The sequence below is a fragment of the Triturus cristatus genome, chromosome 5_2, assembly GCF_964204655.1.
Source record: "Triturus cristatus chromosome 5_2, aTriCri1.1, whole genome shotgun sequence".
Lineage (NCBI taxonomy): Eukaryota > Metazoa > Chordata > Amphibia > Caudata > Salamandridae > Triturus > Triturus cristatus.
This window is the reverse complement of record NC_140588.1, coordinates 599,009,745-599,034,283: the sequence shown is the minus strand read 5'-3', so window position 1 is coordinate 599,034,283 and position 24,539 is coordinate 599,009,745. Positions and strand designations below refer to the sequence as shown.

The following is a 24,539-nucleotide window of genomic DNA, read 5'->3' as shown; positions in this document are numbered from 1 at the left end:
TTTGTCTATGGCACTTAGTATCTTTTGCATTATCTTCTGGAAAACTGCTGCAGCAGAGGCCAGGCCAAAAAGCATTGTCATGAACATGTAAGCCCCAAAGGGGGTTGTGAAAGCTGCAAGGGGTCTTGACTCGGGGTGAAGTTCTACTTGATGGTATGCCATTGATAAGTCAATAACCGAGAATACCTTGGCGTCGCCCATGGTGCTTAGCATCTCATTTATATGAGGAAGGGGAAATCTTTCGACCAATATGTCGTCATTTAGGCTGCGGAGATCCACACACAATCTGATCCCATCCCCACTGGCTTTGGTGGCTAAGACAATGGGGGACAACCACTCTGAGGCTTCTAAGGGTTGTATGACTCCTAGGTTGCAAAGTTAACTCAGCTCCTCCCTAAGGGGTTCTCTTAACGTGAGTGGAACTGGGCGTGGTTTGTGTACGATAGGTTTGGCACCTTGTTTAACTTTTATACGGTGTTGGAACTCTTTGAGTAAACCAAGTTTCTCTGAGAATAATTCAGGGTATTATTTACAAATTTCATTAGTTCCCTCCTGGCGTTCAATTAGGAGTCCTTGGTCCTTGTTATTAGGATCAAGAATGATACCCAACTCTTTCTGATGATGCCAGCCTAAAAGGTTGAACCCTTCACTTACAATGTACACTTTGCCACATGTGGCTCTCCCCTTAAAGTTTATAAGCATCTTCACCATGCCAATCAAATGAATATTTTCTCTAGTGTATCCTTTAGGTGAGATGTCAGGTTCTGAAACATCAAGGTTAGCAATGTCAAACAAGTCATTTATGTCATCTTGGTTAACTAAGGTGAAAGAAGAGCATGAGTCCGCAAACATAGTAAGTGGCTTATTGTTCAAATAAATAGTACATTTTGGATATCTATGAGAGGAGTTCGATTCAGTATCTTTTACTTGGAACACATACTTGGGAGGTTGTAGGTCCCCTTCACTGCAAACCACTTTGACCTGGTTGAACTCCCCATCTCTGCAAACTCTGGCAAGATGCCCTCTCCGATTGCATTTCTTAAAAGTCACATTGCGAGCAGTACAAATGACATTATTCGCAAGTAGATTGTTGCTTCCGCATCTGTAGCATTTTAAGGTATTGTTTTCTCTGGTAGGTTTATTAACTTTAACTTCTCTGGTTCTGACCTTAAGTACTTCATTTTCTGCATAATTTTCAAGGGAACAACTTGGATTACCAATTCTAGCAACAACCGTGCGTTTATCTCTTTGATGCACTTAGCCGTGTGTTCTATAGATTGTGCTATGCTAATTGCCTCCTTTAACGTAGGATTTTTGGCCAGAAGCTTTTTTTGTATGCGATTGTTGTTAATACACCTCACCAACTGATCTCTGATAAGAGAGTCATTGAGCTCACCAAACGCACATAACCTTGTTAATCCCCTTAGTGCAGCTATGTAGTTAATGACAGATTCTTGTTTGCACTGAACACGACTAAAAAATGTATGTTGTTCCAAGACCACATTTATCATATCACCAAAGTGAATTTCTAACTTAAGGAGAGTAACTGTAAACACATCATGCTCATCAGCATCATCATCCTCTTCCCATTCTGGTTCAGGTACGTTTCATAAATTATCCTGCCTTGAGTGCCTAGATTATGTAACAGGACATGTTGTTTACGAATAGCTGAAAACCTTTCACCACCTGTTGCTATTAAGTATGAGTCGAATAACCTAACCCAGTCCTTCCAATGGATCTCTGGTTCACCAATTTCATTTAAGAATGCAGGTGGTTGGCTCATTGCTGGTACAGCCATAACAATTGAAGTTAAATACTAGCACAACTATAAATGTAATTTGTCCAATTTTACAATGTTATACGTGCACACAAAACTTAATAAACCAGTATGGAGGTGAGAGAGTCACCGTAAGGCGAGGTATGAGACAAAGGTACACTGGCAATTGTACTTGAAGGGTGTGTGTATCACCGAAGATTGGGTGCACAACAGCACCACTGTAATTAAGGTGGTGTGCGTGTCACCGCAATAGTGCACACGCTTTCTGATTAGAATATTAAGAAATGTAAGAGTGCAATGGTAATGGAACTTGAGGGGGTGTGTGTACCACTGAAGGTTATGTGCACACAGAGTACTATTGTAACTTAAGGTGGTGTGCATGTCACCGTAAGAGTGCACACACTTCTGACTGAAGTAATGGCAAAACGAAAAAGGGTACCTCATGAAAATGTACTCCTGGGGCAGCACATATCACCAAAGGAAAAGAGCGGAGGCAATGAAGAAAACTCCCTCAGCACTCTTGCAAACTCAGCTGAAGGCTTACATAAGCAGTGTGTCATCGGACTTCACCCTTTAAAGTCTCCGGGTGAGTCCTCACATCAACGCTCCACCTCAGGATCGACAATTGACGATGACAGAAGGGCGCGTGCACAGCACTCCCGCAGGATCAGCTGAGGCGTCGCGTACGAGATCCGTCCAAGATTTCACCTCCTGTGCGAGTCTCCTGACGAATTGGAAATCAACGCTCAACCTGGGGATCAAAAGCTGACAAAGCGTCTGAAACGCTCAAGCTCCCGATAATTTCCTCACAGGGAATGGGGCATGCGAACACAGACAGTGTTCCTCCTCAACACAGGTTCAGAATGCTTGAAAGCAGAAGCGGGAACTCAGAGCAGTGCTCCTTACAGGAAGGTGAAAGAGTCAAGAGTTTGTCGACCCCGGCAGATGAAATGACAGCTATTCTTGTGGTATTTCACAGCCTCATTACAACCCCTTAACCAGGATGATGGCACCGGAGAGACGTACTGAAAGGGGAAATGACTGACAGGCCCCCTGCTCCGCTCGTCGCCAGTATAATAAAGTAAAGATGCTGAGGCGAGGTAGTGTACTTGCATCTTTATTCAGTCATCCGCTCTCACTGAATACTCAGCATACCAACATTCCAAAGCGCACTTCAGCGGAGCGTACCAAAGCAACGGGGGAAAAGGAATGTACCAAGGAGGGAAGAAAGGGGAAATGAGATTACAACACCTGCCTATGTCAAGAAGGCAACGTTTAAATCTGGCTTCTGCTGCTTTCAGGGTCTGCTGGTTTTTGGAGCACAGTTTAAAACCCCAAGCAGCAATTAACACGAAAAAAGTAATGTTGGAAATGACACGACTCTCTTTGTTTCAGTGGCACTGCTTCCTATTGGATTTCTGCTCAGGGATAGCTGCAGGAGGTTGATCGTTGCCCTGAGCAGGCATCTTTACACTTGACAGCAAGGAATTACTTTGGCAGGGAGAGCTCCCTTCACCTCCAGCATGGTCAATTATTTACCCCAGTATCTGGGCCGTGACAGCATTTCTGCCCATGACCGAGGCAAACTAAAGTGTTCACTCCCAATCTACTCAACTCAGTGACGCTTGCCTTGAACACGACTAAAAAATGTATGTCGTTCCAAGACCACATTTATCCTATCACCAAAGTACATTTCGAACTTAAGGAGAGTAACTGTAAATACATCATGCTCATCAGCATCATCATCCTCTTCCAATTCTGGTTCAGGTACGTTTCATAAACGCAGAAATAATATGACACCAAGGAGAAGTTTAAATAGTGAGTAAAGGGTAGGTCCTTCTAGTATGGGGCCACACTCCTGGATCCCCATGGCAAAATCAGTCTCTCTCAGAGATTGAGATGTTTACCAAATACCAGGAACAGCTTTATAATTAAAAAGGAAACGGTATGTGGGTTGGCCTGCTTCAGGAAGCACTTCAACACTACCATGTCTGAGAAAGATTCTGAGAAAGCCGTTCTCCCAATTTACCCCGGACTCCCTCCTGGGAAAAGAAATACTATTATGGCTATGGCAGAGGAGGGGCTTTTATGTCCTGATATCTATCTCTCCCATCCATTTCCCAACAGCTAAACACTTTTGCTTCTGTGGTGTCGTGAGAAGGGTGGATGTAGCTGTTTCGGGAAGCTCCAGTAACCTAAGGCCTAACCAACTAGTGATACCAATGGTGCAGAGGAAAAGAAGGCGACAAGGATCAGTATGGAACCAATTATCAGGCTTTAGATTCCTTTGTGGTGGAAGGGAGAGGAAGAAAGAGGGGCAGAGAGAGAGGAGTAAACATGGATAGTAGTTGTAAAGGATGTTATTTCTTCACAAGATACAAGTCCACACTTTTCTTTTGACTGGAAATCAAGTACCACATTATGGCAGTTGATTCTCTCAGGGTAGGGAAGCAGAGCAGTCCAAGGCCTAGTCCAGAGAAACGGTGTGTGCCAGTACCTCCAGCTCACCAGTACGCAACAAGACAAACAACATTCAATAAATCATTTTCCAGTCAGTGCTTTCTCTTAGGAAAGTGAAAAGTACTTTCATTGCACATATATACACTCAAGTAAATGGAAATTCCTTTTGTGACACCCGCAGAACAGTTGACTTATACATATGGAATATTGGAAGCAAAGAAAAGGCCGAACATAGCCGAGAGCAAAAAGATGAAACAACTGAAGTTCGGGAAATCTTCAGGAGCTTCAAGAACGCACAGGGCAGAGTTCTGAAGCATCTCAGAGAGCATCTACCTTTTGAGGTCTCGCCTAGCAGCGCGCATGCGCTGCCCTGCGAGACTTATTGTAAGGGGGCTTCAAAAAGCTCACCACATGCTCGTGCGTGTGTGGCCTATTGCTTGCAGTTACCTGCACGCGCTCCATATGTTTTGAATTATTGTGCCCAGACACGGGCATGACAATTCAAAACATATGGCCTGGTGCTCGCTCTCGCGTGCACCACTGGCAGGATGCTGCATTCCTTGAATTCCTTGTTCCCTTTGTAGGCTCGCGCCCGGTGTACAGAGAGTTAAAACAGATACTGCCCTTTTGTTTAGAATTAAAATAAAGTCACTTCTTCAAAACCAGGCAGCTTTCCTTATTCATTAAAGGAAAGCTCCCATGCACATTAAAAACACAATCCGGGATTTTGGCTCAAGAAAGCGAAAATAGCAGACTTTAACATGAGTTGGCTTAAGATAAAAAAAATCCTGTAAACTAAGGGAATGTCAGGAAGACCCAACAGAGCGTTTTGAATTAATACATACATAATACATACACTGCTACAAACGTAACCACCACAAAGCGCAGATACCCTTTGTTAGACCTGTCAGCCCTTTGGGTGGTCCCTCCTCATCATTATTTATTTTGTCCCACTTCTGCCTCAAACCCTATTATAATTTTTCCTTTTTGGGAACCACCAGACTTTTTAGTGTTGATGCAGGGTCAGGGAGCCATTTTCCCTACCCCTGGAACTTCTGTCTGAGGGCCTGAGACACAAAATGGTGGCCATCCATTGTCACCTGTGACATCATTAGAACCCACTGGAGGTTTCCAGAACATTCTAGAACCCTGGGACAGAGGGAGGCAGTTTAGAATGTTGGGAGGCCATCTCAGAGTGGCAGTTGGCAACTGACTAGAGAAGAGAGAGGACAGAGATAGAAGGAGGTCGGAGTAAGGCAGCAGAGGTGGAAACCAGTGCTTGGAGTGGGGTCCAGAAACCCACCCTTGATGCTAGTCTCTACTGACCAAGCCCAGCCTAGAGCCCTGTGTGGGACCAAGACCAGAAGAACCATCTTAAAGGACTGAACATTTGAAACAGGCCTTAAAGAAGAAGAACAGCAAGTTCCTGACCTGTTCAGCAGTGTCCTCCTGGAGTCCTGACGTCGAGAAGCCTGGAGACCTGGGGCCTGAGGTCGAGAAGCGGCGCTGACAGAAAGCAGACGTCGTACCCGGAGCCGCCAGAGGTCGAGTGAGGGCGCCGACGGAGGTCGTGGAGAGTCACCGGAGGTCGAGTAAGGAGTAACCCGAGGTCGAGTGAGGGCGCCGACGGAGGTCGTGGAGAGGCGCCGGAGGTCGAGTCGGGAGTCACCTGAGGTCGAAGTGAGGCGTCGACGGGGGAGTGAAGTCCGCCCACCGGAGTCGCCGGAAACTGAGGTGAAGCGCGCCGGAGGTCGGGAGTGGAGATCGCACTCCGGAGACACCAGGAAGTGGGGAGTCCGAGTCCCTGCGACGCCGGAAGGCGACATCGAGACGAGGCCATCCAGCGACATCGAGCCGAGGCCGCCCAGCGACATCGAGTCGAGACCGCCCAGCGACATCGAGTCGAGACCGCCCAGCGACATCGAGTCGAGACCGCCCAGCGACATCGAGCCGAGGCCGCCCAGCGACATCGATCCGGAGCCGCCTCACGGCGTCAACACGGTAAATAGCGGAGCCGATCATCGTGAAAAGGGCAGTAAGTGGTAGAGGGGGCATCTGAGGCCCTGTGGAGCCCTAAAAGACCATTCTAGGGGCTAGAGGGGTGTTAGAACCAGCCTGAGAGTGCCAGGGGTGAACTGAGACTGGTACAGTGACCTACATAAAGAGCTGTGTAGTTTGGAGGGCCAGATCTTTAGATCACTCTTGTTCTGCCTCAGCTTAGGCCCCAGCCTTGACCAATCTAGGTGGGGCACCCCCATGCCATCCAAGTGTCCTTAAGTTGTGTATGGGCAAAGTAAGACCAAGTGACCTCATGTAAATGATTTGAACTGCAACTGTCCTTGATTGTTTGACCTTATTTATTGGAGGTGCTTTATTTATTGTCATCCACTAAGTTATTCTTGCACTATATTTATTGTCTGACTGTATTTATTTGCCATCTGTATTTATTGCACCCTATTTATTCCTTGCTTATTTATGACCTGAACCTATTTATTGATATTCCAATGTAGTATTATTTATTTGACCTGCTCCTTTAAGGAAAATCTTATTGTCTTGTATTTATGTAATGAAACCTGCAACTAAGATAAAATAAGATAAAGACATATATATTTTCAACTTGACTTGCATAATTTTTACAGTGTAGTGTCGTTTTTGGAATGGATGAACGCATGGTTATTGTGAGGGTGTGACGTACGCTTAACACGGTGCCTGACCCCCAACCGCTCGAGCCAAGCTACCGTTGTGCTGGGAACCTGGTGACTGCTAACCCGGTTGCCCGGTTTCCAACACCCTTCAAATAACACACAACACTTAAACCCTCATTACAAGTGATAACCGATGACCGCATCAGTAATTCCTGAATTGGAATTACTGATAGGGTGTGGTCAGGTGCATTAATTCTGAGGTGCAGTTTACATTGCTGTCCTATCTGAGACCTGGCAGGACCAGCAACATTTAAACCCCTGGGTGCAGAATTGCAACAGTATTCCCAGTTGTTCACTCTGGAATAGGAAATTAATGGAAGAATCTGTGTTTATGTACCGGCTCCCACAGGTTTTTCCCCCCCATTTCATGCCTTTTCCTACTGACATTTCGCCCAGTTTTTCATGGCAAAATGTGTGTGGGAAAAAACTTAAAGGAAAAGTTGTGATCCCGATTCCCGGAAAATCATGTTTATGTCAAAATTGGGATTACAATAAATGTTTTCATTGCGGGTTAGCCCACAAAGGTTGTTCTTGGCTTGATTTTAACTTACTATGGGGGAAACGTAACTTCCACTTGTATGCTTTATGTTTGAGTCACTAAACACTAGTTTTTCCTTGCAGAAATACTAAAAAGAAAGTCCTGAATTTATTAACAAGCATTGGCATAGCCAATAGGTCTCGCCTTTGGGACCTTATAAGTGTTTAGTTATGCAGCACAATATCCTTGGTGCAACAACATCAAGTGTTGCACTCCCAAAGGCGAGACCTATTGGCTATGCCAATGCTTGTTTTTATAGCCCTTGAATCCGAGCTGAACTGTATGAGGGGATAAGCATACACACTCATTTGTAATGGTACATGTGTACAATTCATCAGTGCAGCACGAGGCAGAAGACAGTGTTATATTTCTGGCACTATTACCCAAGGGAACGAGGAAAATAGCCAAGGGCACAGTCTACAAATATGAACTGGAAAAGTTCACAAAGGGCAGCCAGTGCCTTTTAGTGAGGTCCTGAGTTTGTAGCACAATTCGGAGAGGTTTTCAGGAGTGATCCAAGTCCAATGTGAGGTTCAGAGTTGTGATTTGAGTTGGGTCTTGACATTTACAGGGCCTCAAAAAATCCACTGAACAGACATCACTAGGGGGACACGAATGTGATTACAAATCTGCATGTGCAACCTACTTAAGCCCTTCAAGCTACATAGCATAATACATCAAAACACGTGGTTCAATTTCACTGTCTAGGTCGCGTGGCTCTACAAATCTTAAAGTCACTAAACTGAAACATAATTACAATCTACTATATACATAAATTAGAAGCTATTCTGCTCATGTTGAGGCAAGCTTCTTAGGTAAGCATATTTACCTTACTATCAAAGTGTTCATCCTCGTCTTCCTGTTCGAGAGTCAGCAATTTGGAGAGAGCTTGCAGTGAAGAGAATGAGTTCATGCCCTCGATTTCCATTCTGGTCTTTTACCCGTGCACAACCTATAGAAACAACAAAAGTGGCTATGTAAGTATAATAAAAGCCTATTGCACTACATTTTTTTTTTTAAACCTTTGAATGCAAACTACCGATCATGGAAAACATTTCTTCTAATTGTAATTTGAAATGCAAAAAAACCCAATTATGATTCAAAATTCTTCATCTTAATTTATAACATCAGGATTAGTGGAATTTCATAATCGCAAATTGCACTGAAGTGCAGTTCAAAAGAATTGCGGGTTTCTCACCACTATAATTGCAGGAATGGGTGAGGAGTAGAAAAGAAGGCATTGAAGGATGGGTGCCAATGCAACATGGAATTGACATTTGTAAAACGTTCTTGTTTTGGAGTATTCCGAAACATTTTTCAAGGTAATTTCCTACAATGGAAACCACTTGAATCTACTTCTATCAAAGAAGGCATCATTGGCTTTTCAGGTTGGCAAAGGAAAGAGAACACACTCAAATAGAATGAGGCTGTAGGCGGGTTAATTTTTCTACAAGAACAAATATTTTCCCAGCTGAGAAAGAAAAACAATGCTTCAGTGTGGAAACAATTTCCTCCTGACTTACTCAATGGAGATGAGGCTTACCCTGTGGCATGTCATTTTGACAAAATACATCAGCGCAACAAGGCTTTATTAAGCTATTTCTGTCTTGATCAAGTGCCAGTTAATCCTAGAGGGGGAGACAGAATCATTAGATTACGGAGGCTGGAAACCCGTTTTATCATTGATCTTCAAACGAAATCTCCATAGTAGTGAGGAACTGGCTGTAGATCTAGGAGATCAACGGGTGTTCTAATCCTCATAATATGAAGGTTTTCAGCTCAGTCAATGCTTTCTTCTATTTCGGTGGTCTCTCAACTATGAAATCTTATGAAATTTTGTGATTTCCAAATAAAATATTAGACCTACCATGTAGTACTTAATTCAGTTTTCTGCTGTTCCTGGTCCTTTTCTCTTTCTTTTCATTCTTCTTTTTCTTTTTTCCTTTTCTTATTTATATATTGGCATGTTCTTTGATAAATGAATTGCTATTTTAGCTTGTAACTTGCCAAAAAACGATTTGAACGTGCATGTGCACACTTATCGTTTGCTTCTATATTCATGCAACTCGGACAGTCTAAGATGGGGCTGATTTACCTCACCTTAGATACAAGTGCATTTCAATGTCCTTTATTTGTGTTGTTGGCGGATATGTTCTGTGCTGATGGAAATAAATAACGGGGCTTTCTGGAGTTTCGGCAAACATCGAAAAAGGCCGTTGCCGAAACGCGTCTGTTTATATGCCGGTGGTCCGTGAAATGAAATAAATTAACGGAACCTGCCCCCGTGAGTGCTGACTTCTTTGGGGATTGCCCAGATTCTGGAGGAGAAGTTTGAAGCGACAATTGATATGCGGATGCACCTCCGCATTTGAGTGCACCAAGCGGGTGTACTTGGAGCGTGGATTTATATATATATATATAATGCAGTAGGTTATTCAGAGTAAAGCATTCACACCATCTCTTTTGCAGCTTTGTTCAAACATCAGAAACAGTGAACGGGATTATTCAAAATATTTAACTAACTATATGCCTGTGGTATGGGGAAAAATAACCTGCAACAGTTACAGATTGATTAATATAGAAGCAAGGGACAATCTAAAGAGATAAATGGATCTATTTTGTGAAAGAGTTGTAGATAAGTTTTAAATCTCTTTGGCAGCAATAGAATGGATATTGGCCACCATAAAGAGTTTTGTTGATTAGGTGTTTTAAAGGTTATTGTATCAAAATATCTACTACAAAAATGTGATATCAATATAGATTTAATGAAGTCACTGAAATAAATTTACTAAAATTAAACACTAATCACATTTTCAATATTAAGTCCAACAGAGGAAAGGAGAGGGGTGAATTTGTGAAGAGTGGTAGCAGGGCAGCGACTTGAACTTTATGATTCAGAGGCACATATGAGAAAGGAAACAGTGAAGGCAATAAAAGACTATTTTGTCAAAAAAAGCAATTTTTCTTATAAAAATAATTGTTAATCAAGGAAAAATTGGTGATTAGATACAGCATTGGCAAACAAAATCCACACATACAGGCAAAGTTGCAACGACAAAGAGAAAAGACAATTTTGGGTAATGAAAAACGAAATTAACTTGTTTTAAAGAAGAGATGACCACAACTGGAAACTACTTGTGTAAATACAATATACATAGTAAAAAGTGTTCACATGACAATTAACTTAAGTTGATATATACTATTTTTGTAGTAGATTTTCCTCACAGTTGAAGTGAAAAGAACATGTTTTTAGTTTATTATTTTACATCAATATTTACATACCTTGGATATATTGCAGTACATATTTAAAAGATTATTAGTAAACAAAACCTAACCTTATTTAATCCTGGATATGACACTGTAGAGGACATGTGAATTTTCAATTCAGAATACTGCTTTTACAAAAGCTGCTTTTATTTCAAGTTTGGTTTTGTTTCTAAAAATAGCTAGAACAGGATTCTCTAACTCTTCAAAAGCCTCAGGTAATCATGAGTGACTCCTCCGGTAATCATGAGCGACTCCTTTCCTGGTTAGATAAACGAAGACATTCTTAGTACCAGTGCAATGCATTTTATAAGACAACTGTTGTAGTAGTAATGTAGACAAGAAGCCAAGTAGATGGTTCCAATAATGTAGCCAAGTAGAGTGTTCCAAAGATGTAGATTTATTATGTTACAATTCCAGATCATGTAGATAGTTTGATAAGATGGTAAAAGGTAGCCCCACCAGGAGCATCTTCTTATCTGTTCGGCCATCCATCTCCAACTGACTGTCACTTAGATCATCAAGCACACCAAAATTCCATGACGGAATCCTACAATCAGGTTACATACAGGCTGAGCAATATAAAAGGTGGGAATGAAAGGAAGAAGAAGCAAAACACTTTACTACATATCCTCTTCCTTTATATCAGAAAAGAAGAGAAAATAATAAAGGATGAAAGAAAGTAAAAGTGAAAAAGCAACAATAAAGTAATTAACCAAGTAAAAGGTAATATGAACTAATGACTTACACGTTGCATAGAATAAAAATAACCAAATGGAACAATAGCATAGAAATAGGCATTGTCTTACACATTGCATTCAATTTAAAATAGCATTGTCTATATGTTGTATTACATTTAAAATGGCACAACAAATAGAACAAAAGCATAGACATTTACAGAAGATGAACGACACCCATCCCCCATTCTCACAAAGGGAAAGAGAACCGTGAATAAAAATTGTCCATTCCATGAGACTAGGATAAACAGAAGATCAAGAAAAGATTGCAATGTAACTCACGTGTGAATCATGAGCAGAAACACATACGTAGTCCTGATAGCCAGGATACAACAACACCAGACCCTGTGGTGTAAGCAAGTAAAATTAAAGTGTAGAATATCTTCAAGTAAGCAAAGGAAAAATCTAACGTACAATCCTTGTACACCTGACATCTCGGGTACCCCTACAGACATTGCGTAAGGACCAATCACGGGCAAACAAAGAAAAGAAGTAGGCCGGGAGCACACAGTGAACCAGCACTGTAGAAAAGAAAGGTCTCTAAACGCAGACGTAGAAGAGTATGTACGTAGTAAGTAGGCAACTCGAAACAAGAACAGAAATGTACGCCTACACCCAAACCAAAAAATAAGGGTAAAGAAGTAAAATATAAAAAGTGCACGGCAAGTCTAAAAAGACGTAAAGAGTACCACAAACTCCATAAACCGTAAGAATACCAGGGGGTAAGCCTGTAACTGAAAACGGTGGAAGCACCACTAGTCGTAACGTAAACATGTATTCATGTAAGTAAACTGAATGTAAACAAGCTAAAGAGTAATAGTAGAGGTACTGTTATCTCAATATACGAAAGAAAATAACAAGAGAATAACCTTAAACAGGCTTGTGACTATAAAGGGTTACACATGCTAATAACTTTAAATTGCATGCTCAAACAACAGTATCATACGAAAACAATTCCCCAGGAATTGAATAAAAAGAAAAGCACATGTCTTCAAATGTATCGCAAGCACAAACAATGTACAGTAGGCTACACGCTGTAAAGAATAAAAGAAACAAATTAAAATAAATAAAGCAGTCACCGTAATCATTTTGGGTGGTGTCATTACAGCGTGCAGTTCCAGGTCCAACTGAAGCATGAAACGAAGAAAGTAGCTGCCAATCTTTGTTGCTGCCAGACAAGGACGTGAAATCTCCTCGCTGCTTAACAGAAACCCGTTGAAAAGAAGAACTCTGGCAGCAGTCATAGTCGAATACTCTGACGTTAAAATGTCACGGACACAGTCATAGTATAGTAGCAAATATGGATAGAGATTCATTACTATCTGATCCAGTAGCTACAATACCTGGTTGATGGCAACATAGTCTCCGTCACAGTCGTGTTGTGCCCTGTCAAAGGTGAAACTGAATAAATGCAGCTCCCCGACAATATCCTCATCATCGGCAGCATCGCGATTCATTAACTCTATAGGGGTCAGCCATGCACAACTAGAAGTACTTCTCACTTCTGCTCCGTAGGTTGCGGTGCACTGAAAACAGAGCGAACACATGGTGGTTGTACATGGAAGATTCACTTAGAGGTAGCAGTACGCCAATCCTAAAATGGCGCACGTATGTGACGCTGAGCCGGATGGCTCATGGCACATCTTGTGAGCAGAGCAGGCAGGCAACCGGAAGATGTGTGCAGTGAAGACACAGGAGGCTGCGCACGGAGAAGCCAGGCTCACGGTGAGCTCGAGCAGAATCCGTTGGTGAGTGCCACACTGCTAATACTAATTTTGAATGAAGAAACTTTACCAACGTCATAAATAAAATTAATGTCTCCAAAATGCACCTCGCACAATCGGACACTTCACGCCGATACTTGCTCCAATTAGAGGTATCAACTGAACAGTTCAAAGACACTCAAACAGCTGCTAGTTGCGTACCACACAACAATAGGAATGTGCAGATATTGTAGTCTTTTCCAAGCACATCGATAAAATATAGCACGAAGGAAGGCGGAGAACACTATTTCAAACAATAAATGTGGAGTAAGAGTATGAGGTAGCACACAAAGTAGAAAGTCACAAATGTTGATGGACACTGAAACACAGCTGTCAAACTGAAATGACACACACCCAGGCTGGACAAGGTAGCACAAAGTACACAACTCACCAAGCTTGAGTGGACATTGGCACGCCCAGTGAGGCTGGCCGGTGTCTTATAGTCACTGGTGAGGCTAGGGCTGCCAGGAGGTAACGCATAGATGTTTTAAGCTTGGGTTCTTTGATGTAGTTGCAGAGTTTGTAGATGTCTTAGTTGCTGTAGGAAGGTTACTTGTAATGTAGTCCATTGAATTCGTATTTACGCAGGGTTTGAAGACCAGATCGTCGCCAAAATGTTGTAGTAGTAATATAGCCAAGTAGCCAAGTAGATGGTTCCAAAGATGTAGATTTATTATGTTACAATTCCAGATCATGGAGATAGTTTGATAAGATGGTAAAAGGTAGCCCCACCAGGAGCATCTTCTTATCTGCTCAGCCATCCATCTCCAACTGACTGTCTCTTAGATCATCAAGCACACCAACATTCCATGACGGAATCATACAATCAGGTTACATACAGGCTGAGCAATACAAAAGGTGGGAATGAAAGGAAGAAGAAGCAAAACACTTTACTACAACAACCTTATCAGATCGTGAACTTTATTCAACAATTTCCACAATGTTTAAGAAAGACTCATTTATTTTGCGTGAATGACTTCACTTTTGCACACTACCATAACTGTACCAAAGAAAATAATTCCAAAATGGGAAATTTGTACACATGCGAGCTTTGTGTGGTAAATGATTGCTTTACCAGAAGCAAATAACAGAAATATAGCAGGGTAGAAGGGAATGAATAATACCCCATTTTTAAAACACACCTGATGAAATTATGCAATTTCCCTTGTGTCATAAGTTTGTTGGAGAGGGGTGTCTTCAGCTTAGATTTTTGTCCTTTCTGGGAGGCTAAAGGTGATGAAACCTGAAACCCCAAGATATTTCATTGGCATTATAAAGTAGATAACTATAAGAAACAATCTGTGATATTAGGCAAGCGTGGCATTCTGCCACTGTGAAAAGTACACCCGTTTATTTATTTATATAGCGCCTGAATCTACCCCCGAAGGGGTATCGCTGCACTTCGAACAGGTATCAGGAAAAGCTAAGCTGCTAGAACATAATCAGAAAAGAATAGTCTTGAAATACTTTCTGAATTGTAGGTGGTCGGAGCATTGTCTCAAATGCATGGGAAGCTTATTCCAATAAAGCGGGGCCAAGTGGCCCTGTGCTGTGTGACAAAGGAAAGATGTGTATTAAAGAAGGGGCTGTGACCCCATGAAAAGGTTCTGTTGTGCTTGTGTTCTAAAGAGGACACTCTGCCAGAAGGAACCGCCGCGGGACCCAGCTGCTGTTTCCTGGGGGTCCCTGCATGCTGGCCTGCCTGGCTGTGCTTTGCTGGGGGTCTCCCCAGCACCAAAGATCCTCTGGTTCTGCCTGTCTGGGGACTTTGTGGACATCTAGCACCTGGGGGCGCTCTTGTGCAGACTTTAAGAAGCAGCGCTTCTGTTTTCACTGCAGCACGGAGCTGCGAGCATTTTGAAAAGGGGATTCCCTCGCTTTTGTGATTGTTTTAATATGGGTGCCCACCCTGCTTTATAGCTATTTAAAACAGCGGGAGCCCACACCGCTGTCATGCCCACCCCGCATTGTTGCGTATTTACTTATCGGGAGCCTACCCCGCGTTTTGTGTTCGCTAGCGGGTGCTCATCCCGCTTATTGCACCTTTTACGAGCGGGAGCCCAACCCGCATTCGTGCCGCTTTTATATCCTCGAAGCGGGTGCCCACCCCGCATTAGTTTTTTTATTTGCTCAGCTGGAGCCCACCCCGCATTGCTGCCTGGAAATCACTACCGCAGCCCGGGATCCAGAAGAGGTACGGCCGTGGCGAACAGGAAGTCAAGCGGGACTGCCTGCTTGGGGGCGTGGCTGGAACCAGGAAGCAGCCGGGTCCCGAGCGGGCTGGCTGCACAAGACGACTGGAGCCTAGCGGGCTCCATCTGCCGCTCTTCAAACCTTCCCCCACCTGCCAGAAGTGGAAGCAGGCCTGCTGGGATCGCCGGCGAAGAAGGGAGCTCAGGAGCAGCGCGTGGAGTGTCCCGGTGAGTGGGGGGCAGACCGGGTGCATCTTGAGTGCCCACAAGGCACAGTGGTGGCAGTGCCTGTGTCCTTCAGTGGCCCTGCAGGAGAGCGGGCCGCTGCAACTTGGGACCGCAGTTTTTGTTTCAGAGTCCCCAAGTGGAGCTGCACCGTGGGGGCAAGTTGTGCTTCAGAGTCCCAAGGTGGTGCTCACAAGGACCTAGTGGTGCCATTGCCCATTTCTACATCAGCTGTACCGCCAGTTAGCAGCAGCTGCAACATTGGTGCAATTTGTGGTAAAGAGTCCCAGAGGGGGACTCGGGGCACAGTAGTTGCCAGCCCCATTATTTTTCTTGGGGGCATTCCAGCTTCAGAGTCCCAGAGAGGGGCTCAGAGGGCACGCTGGTGCCCGTGCTCATTTTTTACAGCTGCCCAGCAAGTAGTGGGCAGCTGCCACGTTTAAGCCTGATCTTTTGCGCCTTCTGCTTTTGCTGCATGCGCAGCCAGCCCTGACTTTGCTGGACATAGGGCGCAGAGTTCTAAGTTGGCGCATAAGGTGGTTTGCGCATGATGTGATGCTGATTGCATAATATGCTTTATGTTGCAGGCTATCCTCCGGAGTACAGTGTTTGCCAGTAATTACTGGTGGTGTTCTACATTGATTATATGTTCTATATCTACTATCTTCACTATGTGATGGTGCTCAAGCTTTCAGGTATTGCCTAATGTATTTATGCTTGTGATGCCAATTGCGTAATGCGTTAAACTAATGGTTTTTAGACCTCATGTGTTTATGCCTACAGTGATTGCATACTGTGTTTTAGGCCTTATGTGATGATTATGGCACACTGTGATTTACGTTGCATGATCTAGGTCTCAGTTCAGTATTTCGCCAGTAGTTACTGGTGGTGCTCTCCATTTTTTATTTGTGTTACATTTACAATTGGTGATGTGTGATGGTTATGACAGTGGCCTCATTGGCCCTGTCGTGTGTAAATAGCCCCCTGTGAATATTGCCCAGTGCCAGTTGGCACAGTGTACATTATGTGATAATGATCTAATGTGTTTATTATAATACAAAGGCTATTTTTATATATAACCTTGTGTGGAGTTCCTTTTGTGGTGTGCCAGGGGTGTTGTTGCTGTGTGCATGCGCAAATGCTTTACACATCGCCACCAGGATAAGCCCGACTGCTCGTGCCAAGCTACCAAGGGGGTGAGCAGGGGTTATCTTTGGCGTGTAACTCCCAAGCCCTGACTAGAGTGGTGGTCTCTGCCTGGCTTTGGCGCAAGCCTTAGCCAACCAGAGATCTCATTTCTAACACTGTGTAATTATGCTTCAGCCACCTCGGCCGAGACCGGGTCTCACAACTTTCGTCAGAACATCACTAGAACAGATCCTGGTCTGTCAAAACACAAAGGCGGACGATATCCTGTATGATGTGTTCAAAAGACTATTGCTGCTAGAGTGCAAGTTTAAAGAGTGAACCTAATAACTCATGCAAGTCACAGACTTACACAATTCCTGGAGAGACTTCCTAGGCATGAGGAATGCTCACCATTCTTGTCACATGTAATGTTACTGTCAGGTTAACAATCTGCCTCTGGGTGTGTACTGTAGCCTTCAGAATTGCGGTAAAGTGATGCACAACTGTGTTAGTCATTGTTACCCAATCCTGCAGGAAAGCCTCCAGGTGAAATACATGGTGTGGTGGAAATAGGCACCTCGCACAGACACCAACTTTTATCAGTGCTTGAAAAATGTATGAGTTCAGTTTCCCCACGCTGGAGTCCAACCAATATCAAGAACGACAGTCTGCTACTAAATACTGACAGCCAAAGAAACATTCCACCATCATCACAATCTGTCTCTCGAGATAAAATTGCCATAAGGGTTTCGAACAGTTCCCCCTAACAGATTGATATAAAGTAATGCAGAGAAATTGTCCATCTTCTGCAAGGGACTATTTCCTGTCCTGTGTTTGATCACAAAAGAACCTGCTAGTAGCTTTAGGGAATCAATATAGGGCTTATGCTCAACTTCTTTGCACAACCCATCAGTAGTGCAGTCCCATATCCCGCACCCCAGCCCAGGCAACTGGTGTTTGATTTAATTGCTATTTGGGTGTCAAACCAAAAATGTCCCTATTGTTTTATGCCTACATATGACCCACTGGAGTTCTGTGGAACAGAGTCACTAATTTCCACTATGTCAGTCCCCTTATCAAATGTAATGATGTCAGCCTCTACAGATTGAGGGAGCAGAGCATCAAAGGAAAATTGCTTGGATGGACGATGCCAACACCACTGAAATTGAGTCCAGCTATCTCAGCGACACATTCTGCTCAGAAGAGTAGGTCTATTATGATGCATTATACTTTTATGAATTTATATACCTTTAATCTCTCAATAAAGAATTACGTTAAAAAAAAAAAAGTTATCCACAATGCCTTCTGGATTGCCTTAACCTTCCCCCATGTCTACTTTAGCATAGCTTGCAATGAGTCAATCACAGACACCAGGAAGATCATTTTCCATTTGGGAACCAATTTTGACATTTATGAAGCCTACGCTCTGCGAAGGTTTAGCAGCCAAGTGCAAATACTCCTTCAGGTTGTTTGGACACTGTTGATTTGGATGACATTCTCGTTATGGAACATCAGCCGGCCTCCTCTGGACCTTAACAATTCTACTATACCTGGCCTTAATACCAAGGTGAAGCACCAAGACGCCAATGAAAAGTCAAAAGGTAGAGTTGTGAATTTGTACACTTGGTCCTCCCAGTTTAACTGCAGGAGAAAAGGGGGGACAGTCAGGTATGCATACTTCAGGTCCAATCTCACAATAGTATTCCTATGTATGAAACATGTCTCTGAGGAGGTGAATAACCTCCAACATGAAAAGTCAGAAGAACATCCACTTGTTGAATTCCTACAGACTGAGGTCAAGACAATGCCACTTGTCATTCTTTCTCACAAGGAAAAGGCTGCCATTTCTTCAGTCACTAGATCGCATTCCACTCCTGAAGAGATAGGGGAGCAGGGCCTCTACAGGGTACAGTAAAGCTCAGCCTGAACCACTCTGCAGCACTCATGCATAACTGATGATGTATTTCCATCTATGGACAAAGTCTGCCAACCTAACTGTCACTTTCAAGAGAGAAAAGAAAAAGGTAATCCTTACTGGAGAATCCTCCAGGCACACTGGAACTCCCCAGTATCCGATACAGGAGCCATGATGTGGAATGCACCTGCTGAGGGTATAAACCCCCGACATATTTTTGGTTAGGTCATTGTCTGAACTTCTATTAGCCTGTCCTGTCTGGCAGCTGTATGCTGAGAAGTGGCCAGACCAGCACCCACTGCCTTGGCTAGCGCCTACATCAAAAATAGGAGCTAAACACTTTCTTTAGGGATGCCAGAGTCTTGTCTAGAAAAGTGAACATGGTGTTGAATTTCACACGTGCTTTGAGTAATGGTTCATTAAATAATTAGGCCACAAAAACTATGGTAGCAGTTTTGCTTAGCCTTAGGTACTTCAGTTTTCACTGTCGAGAAGCAAAACACAATCCCCAAAAGCAGAGCCATTCATAGTCATGTGATCCAGGCCACTGGCAGAAAGGCACTGTTTGTTAGTACACGAAAGGCCACCTACCTAAAAGTCGTATTTTCAAGATTGTAACATAAAATCCAACTCCACAGTTCAAAAGGATTTTACATTTCAAGTCATTTGAGTTTAGAAAGAATATCTCTACCTGCTCCCAATCTGAAGTTAGCACTCATAAGTTTAACAGGGCAACTCAGTATTAGTCTATGGGAGAGATAGGGTTTATAACAGCAAAAAGTTAATCTAGGATTTTTTCACTGCCAAGTGGTGTAAACTTAAAACCACATATCCTACTTTTTAAATACCATGCACCCAGCCCTATGAGACTCTAGGAGCTACGTTATGGGCAACTCGTAGGTATTCAAAGTTAAGATTTCGGCTTGGCACAGTATTTATTTTGCCACATCGAAAAGGAAGCTTGAAACTACACAAAAGGCTGCAGTGACAGGCTTTAAAAGGCTACTTTAGTGGGTGGCAAAATGAGTGCTGCAGCCCACTAGTAACATTTATTTTACTGGCCCAGGCTACACATAGCACCATATACTAGGGACTTAACAAGTTAATTAAACGTAATAATCCGGTGTAGGACAATTTTACCATGTTTTAGGGAGCGAGCACAAGCACTTGACCACTGATTAGCAGTAGAAAAGTGCGCGGTCATAAAAGCCAAAAAAATGATTTCAGCAAAGCAAGGCAAAAATCTGGGGTGACCTGGCAGAAGGTGCTAGGTGCAACACCATAATTAATGTTTTACTGGATGTGGGGTTAGGGGTGCAGATGCAAATAGAAAATGCAAAACTATAATGGATGGACGCCCCTACAGGAATTCGATTAAAGCCACATGGGGATTAATTTGACCCCCATGTAGTGATCCAACAGGTTTCTGCCATTGCAGCATCCTCAAACGAGCTGTCAAGTGATATTTATCAGGACAAGAGCGCCCTTTCGGCTCAAATTAAACTAGAAAGGAAAAATAATAAATAATTAAACTCTGCTTTGACGGGAGGAAGATGTATGCAGAATATGGCTCTCTGAGATTAGGGGTCTGAAAAACAAATCTGACTGCAATTGGATAGTGAATTTATATGAATCGCACTTGAATTATGGACAGGTATCTCACATAACAGTGCACATACTAGAGTCAAAATGGTGTAAATTTGTGTTGTGGTGGGCACAGCACTCAAGAATAAAAAACACTCCTCTTTTTCCATCTTACCCAAACGATAAGCTGTAGTGTTTAAATCTCAGTGGTGGAAAAGATCAGGTCTCTAGCACAGTGTTGATATGCTAAAGACAAACAATAATGACTAACAAGGTCAGCTTGTGAAATCTATTGCCCACATTATATTTATGACTTAAAGATTGATGCTCTATAAATTCAAATTACTAGCAATCAAGAGGGAGCCAAAAAATACATATTTCCTTATCTAGATATCATTGAGTCATCTTACCACAATTGCGTGGCGTCCATATATGTGCAGGTGAAGTGCAAGCGAGTGGTAAAGGGCATCCTTCTTTTTCAGTTCAAAAAGTTTTTATTGAAAGAGAATGAGGTGTCTGTATACAGTATACAAAGTTAAAGTTACATTAATACATCTAAAGCATATTACATTCAAAGTAAAAACATCGGACTATGAATATTAATTTGATAAGAAGAAAAAGCAAGATATGTGAAACATAAATGTCATTGGGATACAAAAAAAGAACATTTTGGAACCTTTAGGAGAGTCAAGGTGGTTTAAGAACTTCCTGTTGGGAAGGTTTGAGCAAAGAACATCGTTTGGCACTAATATCAATATATTTTGTAACAGGTGACCACAAATCAAGACGTTTCGTTGCCATATGAATAGGATATACAAAGGCAGTATCTAATCTATGATGTGGCAAACCGTATACCACCAAGCCTTATAGGAGATTTTTGTAGAATCTTTCCAATTAATTGTGATTTGCTGAAGAGCAATTGCTAATTGTAAATCAACAATTTTGACATTGAGCGACACCTCATCCCAAATAGAAGAGAGGCTGCCTAAGAAAATATGTGTAAAAGAAAAAGAAAATTTGGTATAAAAAATTAAGTTAATTTGAGACCATACTTGTCTCCAAAAATGATGTACATGTGAGCATGAAAATAGCATATGGAATAGGTCAGCATTGGGAGTTGAACAAGTCCAACAGGTATCTGGTATGGTTGAGAAACCTTTGCTACCACTCAGGGTGCCCCCCCCCCCGACGCGACTCAGGTCTGACACCAATACCCCGACTGCCATTACCCTTTTGTCGTGACACCCCGCTACTGCTGAGCCTTAGGGGAGTTTGAGGTCCTACAGCAAATGTAACTATGGCGGCAGGTCTTGCGCGACTCTATCCTATCCTTCGTACGCTTTCGTTGCCCTCATTTTTGTTGTGCCCTATGTCCCCGGTTACGTTTGAACTGCACTGCTCCTACATTACTCGATGCTGCGACTTGTCAACACCACTCTGTCTTTCCTGAGATATTGCCGCAAGCTTTGACGTAATTACCGCGCACTGAATGTTTCATTGTCATGTAGCTATCAACTCAGCTGTACACTGTTCCTTTCTCATCTGTTACATGGGTGCTATTCGGACTATGTTTTATTGACCAATGTGCAAAAACAAACAAAAGAAAAAGTTAATAAAATCGATTTAAACAAAAAAAAGGTAGCTGGCGTAAATAAGAGCCTGTTGTAAACAAAGAATAATGTTTGTGTGGTATTTGCTGCCCTGGAGGATTTGCGTATCTTAGTCCATATGCCGTTCCAGAGTGATAATGGCCAGCATGTAGGAAAGTCACGTTCCCACACTTCTTCCGTTTTAGTCTTTTGTCTAATCATGTTAATGCTTTGCAAGTAGTTATAAATAGTCAAAGCTTTGGGTGCGGTCCTTAATAATGTATAAAGGCAAGGGCATCCTTCTGAATGCTCCAGTCATCTACACATTTGAATTATTGTCACACGTTAATTAATGCAGAATAGTTTTTCCTAGCTTGTGCCCCAAAGGACATGTACAGTACTCAAGTTTAACAGTTTACATAGCTCAAAATCTTGGCCTTGCTTTAACTGACGGTAGATGTGCCCACCCTGGCTGCTGGCATCTCAATCCAACCGAGGAAACTCTGAGTCATATTGCGGTGTGGGAACCAAATACAGACACCAGCTACATCAACGCCATGGTGTGGTGCTCTGCATGTTTGTAACAGGATGATTGGACATGTAGTAACAAAAAACGCAAGTGTAATATAGGTGATTGGGGACATTTTGTTAGCGGTATCACAAGTAACACTAGTGTTCCAAGAGCTTGACGAGGAACATCAAGGTACAAAGAGCTGTAGTCTGGTGGCACCTAATATTCCATATGCTTTTTTTTTGCAACCCACTTCCCTTCCTCCATTTTTAGGTCTCGCCTACGCAGTGCTCATGCGCTGCCTAGGCAAAAAGACCTTTTGAAATCGATCCGGTTTTGCAGGCAAAAACGTGCATGCGTTGCATTGCTTTGAATGGCAACGCGTGCACGTTTGGCGATTCTCTTGCGGGAGCGAGCGGCGCCATGTGTTAGCAATTATCGCGCTCGCGCCCACAAGGTAAACGCTGCCTGCTCTCGGCCGCACTCCCCTCCTCCCCCACTTGCGCGAAGCACGCGCGCTTGTTTTGCCCCTCGTTGACCTCACATGTTCTGCCACAAACCCGTCCCTACAATTGCTACCGTTGGTGAGGGCGGATCTTAAGTTTTGTTTCATAATCCACAGCATGGTTACCTTCTGTATATGTCCCTTTAATGTCTCCCGCTTACATTGGTCTATATCAGTCTATACGTAATTGCAGAACCCTCCATATAGTTTCGGGTGTAAACCTATGAGCTACCTTCCGGTGGTCTCTGAGCTGCTTTGGTCATGCGGGAGAAATGTGTTCTTCAGAGCTTGATACAAATATTCAGACGGGCTGCAACGTGATTTGTAGGTTACAGTAGTTTGTGTCCTGGGTTGCCTTCTTTCAGGCCACCACGCATTGCCTCAGTTCTACATACCGCTAACAACCCGAACAGCCCTCGCCTACGTCAAAGCCTACAGTTGCCTTCTCTTCCGCTGCTCCTGCAGTCGTCTGACCTCGGAGTGTTTCTTTTGCTGCTGTGACTCCCAGCTGTCATCGCTGAGCATGCTTCCAAGATCGCTTTAACTTGTGCTGCCATTTGGACCCACAACTCCCTTCCCCCGCCTTGTACAGAGCCTTTTGTGCAAGGAAAGTGCCTGCGGCCTGCAGGGTGAAGCAAGTACGGCGCACGAGGTGCGAGCTGTGTCTGGCACCGCCCCCTGCTAATGAATGACCAGAGAAAGCCCGTGTTGACATTGTGCGTCGCGGCTTCTGGCTGTTAAAGATCTGCCAGGGATCCGCGGAGCTGGTCCAACCGGACCGACGGCTTTGGATTACTGGTTTGCTTGTCTCCTTAGATGCACTTACTGGGCGTGCATGGTCAGTTTGATGCCCATTCTTTTCCGCTCTCCATAGTTCTCATTACCCCTTCCATACCCCCGCTGGCATGTATGCCCCTCCCCCTCTCAGTCGTCGTAGGTCTCCACTTGAATCCGCACGCTGCTGCTGGAAGCTGCCCTGTGTGTGCATGGTTGGCTTTCTTGGCAGCCGCCAGTTTATTTCGCAATAACACCATGCTGTCGTCTCCTCTGTTTGAGACCATGTGGGCCACGCGGACATCTGCATTAATTAATTTATTTGCGTGCGAGGTTGAGAGTATTTCCCAGCATGCTCGATGGCCAATTACACTCATTTGACTTTTAACCCCAGTACAAGTGGTTACCTTTAAAAGCAGAAGTCACAGTACGAGACGAAGTGGGGAGGAGCTGTAAGGGGCGGAGGGGGCTCTGGAATAACCTTAGAAGCACAAATGCAGGCAGAACAGCACACACATAGATGTACATCCAGACTAAACCACGCAGGACAGCCATGACGATAGATTATCTAGGCACCCCTACAGGTGCACATGCAGTTATATACTTATAGACAGCCGAAACTGATAGGTGGATATGATCGAGTCAGTGTCTGCCACTAGCAATAGACACATTCCATACCATTGTTTTAAGCTTGTCTGTTTCATTGTAAGCGTGGAACTGTTTCAGGGTCCCCCAGGAGCACACTTGTGCACAGATTTCTTCTTCAGTTTTCCTATTTATTAATCAACGAGAATCGCCATATAATGTATCAAAATACAGCGAGAACTTTTTATTACATTAGATACTAGTTTCCACTTCCCTACGTCTTCTCG

The 24,539-nt window shown here is 43.4% G+C and overlaps 1 protein-coding gene across 1 annotated transcript in view; it reads right to left on the bottom strand.

Moving 5' to 3' along the window:
- Positions 1 to 24,539, bottom strand: part of DNAAF6 (dynein axonemal assembly factor 6) — a 206,326-nt gene that overhangs the window by 169,888 nt on the left and 11,899 nt on the right. Inside the window, exon 2 of the mRNA XM_085607673.1 lies at positions 8,310 to 8,432. Within this exon, the coding sequence (XP_085463799.1) occupies positions 8,310 to 8,408 (99 nt within the window). The 5' untranslated portion in view covers positions 8,409 to 8,432. The remainder of the gene's footprint in view (positions 1 to 8,309; positions 8,433 to 24,539) is intronic.